Source organism: Nannospalax galili, unplaced genomic scaffold (genome assembly GCF_000622305.1).
Source record: "Nannospalax galili isolate Female #2095 unplaced genomic scaffold, S.galili_v1.0 scaffold253, whole genome shotgun sequence".
Classification (NCBI taxonomy): domain Eukaryota; kingdom Metazoa; phylum Chordata; class Mammalia; order Rodentia; family Spalacidae; genus Nannospalax; species Nannospalax galili.
The window spans coordinates 2,071,659-2,075,839 of NW_008335287.1; the positions used below are offsets into that span (position 1 = coordinate 2,071,659).

The 4,181-nt window shown below is 46.2% G+C and overlaps 1 protein-coding gene across 2 annotated transcripts in view; it reads right to left on the reverse strand.

Annotated features, from left to right (window-relative positions):
• Positions 1-3,886, reverse strand: part of Klhdc1 (kelch domain containing 1) — a 44,457-nt gene extending 40,571 nt beyond the window's left edge. For both annotated transcript variants that reach the window (XM_029561982.1, XM_008829863.3), the window contains exon 1: positions 3,551-3,886. In XM_029561982.1, the coding sequence (XP_029417842.1) occupies positions 3,551-3,646 (96 nt within the window). In that variant the 5' untranslated portion in view covers positions 3,647-3,886. The remainder of the gene's footprint in view (positions 1-3,550) is intronic.
• Between the last annotated feature and the right edge of the window lie 295 nt (positions 3,887-4,181).

Sequence of the window (4,181 nt, forward strand, 5' to 3'; positions counted from 1 at the left end):
AATAATACAGGTCCCCCTCCTCCCTACAATGCATCTAAGTAGTCTCCGTTTTCCACATTGAAAATTTTTGTAGAAATCTTGTAGATCTCAAAGTGCTGCAAAGAAAGCACCACTCAAAGGCAATTAATCTTGAGATGCTGCCTATGATATTAATGTACTAAACAAAAACAACAAAGTAGTGCTAATCTGTGGGAGTGGGGATGAAGGAACCAGTGCAATCGGCAAAAGATAAATGGAAGCTTCTAAAGTGATGGATGGTGGGACAGGCTATGAACTCCCTATGTAGCCACGGATGACCCTGAAATTCTGATGATTCTTCCGCTTCCTGAGTGCTGGGACTACAGGTGTGCACCACCATGCCCAGTGTATGCCCCGTTTACAAGCTCTAACCCAGTGTTTGATGCATGCTGGGCAGGAAATCTACCCCAGCCCCCTCCACTTCTGAAAAGTCCTTGTCCTCATCCATTTCTCCTGCTGCAGCAGAGCCGCTCTCTAAAAAGAAAATTTTTCTATAGGACTTTTGCCTATCATACCTGTTGCAAACACTCTCAATTTGTCATTTGCTTTCTCGTGTGGTAACTAAAAGTCAAATTTTAATGTTTTTAAATTTGATCCACCAATCTTTCCCTTTATAGATTTTTCCAACTCAATTTTTTTTCCAAACTAGTTTTTAAACCAGCCATATATTTCTTTCCCACTGTAGTTTAGTTTTCCTATATTTAACTTGCCAGTCCTAAGGCTCCCATATCATCTTCCTCCAGCTATCCAAGAACCATTTTTTGCAAAGTGATTCTTTTTGCAGCTTGGAAAGCTGATCTTTTACAAAGTAGTCTTATATGCCTGGCTGTCTGCACATTTCTTCCCCATTCTATGGTACTATACACAGCATCAGAACCACTGACTTACTACAGAATTGTGGTATATTTTAGTAACTGGCACTATAACCCTCCTACCTTCAGTTTTTAAAATATTTTTATTTTATGTGTATGAATGTGCTGCTTGTATGTGTGTAAGTGCACCTTTGTCATGCAGCATCCACAGAGGTCAGAAGAGGGTGTTTGGTCCCCTGGAACTGAAGTTACAGGTGGTTGTTAGCCACCATATGGGTGCTGGGAACCGAACCTGGGTCCTCTGCAAGAGCAGCTAGTGCTCTTAACTGCTGAACCATCTCTCCAGCCCCCTACCTTAATTCTTTTCAAATAGTTCGAGGTCATCTGCAAGTCCATATACATAACAGACTATATGATCTTATTTATATATCATATTTTCTATGAGGAAAAGCTCAGGGAAAAATGCTTTCACATTAATTCTGTTAGGGAAATAGAACCATTTGAATAATTAAGGCCATTAAGAGGAATACATACCACCTGGGTATAGTGGCACAGGCCTTTAATCCCAGCACTTGGGAGGCGGAGGCAGAGGCAGGCTAATCTTTGTGAGTTCCAGGCCAGCCTAGCCTAGATTACATAGCAAGTTCCAGGACTGCTGGGACTATGGGGAGACCTTGTCTCAAAAAAAAAAAAAAAAAAAAAAAAAAAAAAAAGAGGAATACATACCATCTATGAATATACAATGATTTTCCTCCAAAATTTGGAAAACAACTCACATTTAATGTTCCTACTAGCAGCACTAAAGCTTGGATGAATTTCAGTAAAGTAGAAAAGATACAGAAGAAGAGAACAAAAGAATATTCTCCACCAATCATTCTCACTTATGGAGGTATTTTCAGATACACTGTTCTTTAAAACATGTTCAGTAAAGTACCTCGGACAGGTGTGAGTTGTTAGGCTATATAAGTCTGTCAATTTCCACACACAGTTTGCATTAATGAGGACAATTTGATTGGAACACACAGAGCCAAGGCTGTCCAGAATCCCTCCAGCTTCCGGGGCCATTAGCTGTCTTCTTCACAGAAGGCACACTACAACCACTGTTGGAACGCTCCTACCGTTTCCCATGATTTGCGGATTCCTGGAATCTTAAAAGTAGCAGACCTAGGATTTAAATCCGTGTTGTATTTTACAGGGTTGTCTTTATAGCAACTCTGCTCTTTGGAATAGCAAGCAGCAGGGGGAAAGCAGTATTTCTGTTCTGTAACTGTTACCCCAAGAACCAATTACACAATTTTCAAGAGTAAAATTGCCAGGCATGGTGGCAGATGCCTTTAATCCCAGCACTCAGGAGGCAGAGGCAAGCAGATCTCTGTGAGTTGGAGGCTGGCCTGGTCTACATAGCGATTTCCAGACCAGTCACTGCTACATAGTGAGACCCTGTCTCAAAAAGCCATAAAGAAATGAGGAAGCCAGGCCCAGTGAGGAACACCTGTAAACCCAACATTTAGGAAGTAGAGGCAGGAGGATCAGGGGTTCAAGGCCAATCTCTGTACGTGAAAACGTGTCTCAAAACACCCCCATCCCCTAAAAACAAAAACAAATGGGAGGGCCAGGTTTAGTGGCTAATGACGGTAATTCCAGTGCTAGAGTGACAGAGACAGGAAGATTAACGCTAATTAATTCAAGGCCAGCCTGAGTTAGCTACACAGAGAATTGCAGGCCAGCCTGGAGTACCATGTGAGACCTGGTTTCAAAACAAAAACAAAAGCAAGCTACAAAAAGCAGCCTTCGGATATCTCATGGGTTGTAATCTGCTGCCCTTGGTGTCAAATGACCATTAAGGTTACTCTCACTGTCCTTTATAAAATGGAGACTTGTCTGCTTTACAGGTTATAGTAAGGATTACAGAAGATTAAAGACATTAGCATTCCTGGCACATGCCTGATATACAGTAGGCACACAAACACTAATTCTAATTTTCCTGGTACTGCACTAAATTAAGAATAAGCACACAGAACAACAACAAAAACCCACTTGGATCTGAGAATTATTAACACACATAGTATACACTTTATTTCAGTGTGATTCAGTCAGATTACAGGGCTGTCATATGATAATAGTGCGGAAGTCAGAATATGCTCTAATTGCAGTAGCGCGTCCATAGGACTTCTTTAAATTTGCTGACATGTAATCCTGGATTATTTTTCCAGCTCTACAATTCTTGCTCTAAACCTACGATCATAGATATAAAACAAACACACATTCCAACCGCCATGGTAATACGCATTTTCAAGCACAATACTCTGTGGTGTAGTGTTGCTAACACGAATCTATTTTGAGACTCCAGAAGCACTTAATTAGCAAAGAAATGCCACTAAAAATAGCTTAGAAATATTTAACTGCTTCCGTGATTTTGGTATTTGGAGTCGCGCCGTGGGACTACAGAGATACACAAAATCACACAGCACGGCGTCCTGGAGTCCTCTCAGGTCTGCGCCAAGGTTTAAAGAAAATGAAGGCGCGGCGCCTGGGGTGCCGGAGTCTCGGGGTCCCTGCGGATGCGGACGCGCCCTGGAACCCGGGTTTGGTGGCTTCGGGAGCGGGAGCAACGGCGGGCGGCTCCGGGCAGGCGGGGCGCGCAGAGCGCGCGGTGGGCGTCTCCGGCCGCCGTGCCCCGGCCGCCGCTCCCGCCGCGCCGCACCGCCCCTTCCCCTTACCACGTAGCCCCCCCACACGTAGAGGAAGTGTCCGTCCACCACCGCGCAGTGGCCGCTGCGCTCCTCGGCCACGCAGAACGCCTGCGAGTCCGCCATCCGCCCGCCGCGGTCCAGCCCGCTCCGCCGCCCGACTCGACTCGGACGCACGAACGGAACGCGAGGAGGGTCGAGATTGGCGCAGGCGGAAGCATCCGAACCTGCGCATCTGCGCCGCCGAGGCTGCGAGGCCCGCGAGGCCGCTTCCCAGCCCCGAACCTTGGCTCGCACCTGCCCTCCCACCCGGGACCGTTAGGAGCTTGCGCTCGCGGCCACGTGCCCTATTCCCGCAAGATGCCCTTCTGCAGGCGCTCTCCAGCGGCGTTCTATTGGTCGTTGTGCCTCCTCTGGAATGATTTCCCTCGCTTCTTAAGACATTCATTGGTGAAGTGAGCTTTCATGTTTCCCTAGAGCTGGCCCACATTCTGGGTTTGTGATTCATTTCTCCTAATTAACTCGTGCATCCTCCCCGCCTTTTTTGTGAAGGGGCAGAGAGAGGTTTGTAGCTCACGCTGAGCTCCAGCTTGCATCCTCCGGTCTCAGCCTCGGAGTGCTGTGATTACAGCACCTCTGGCTATGCATAGTTCTTTTAGGC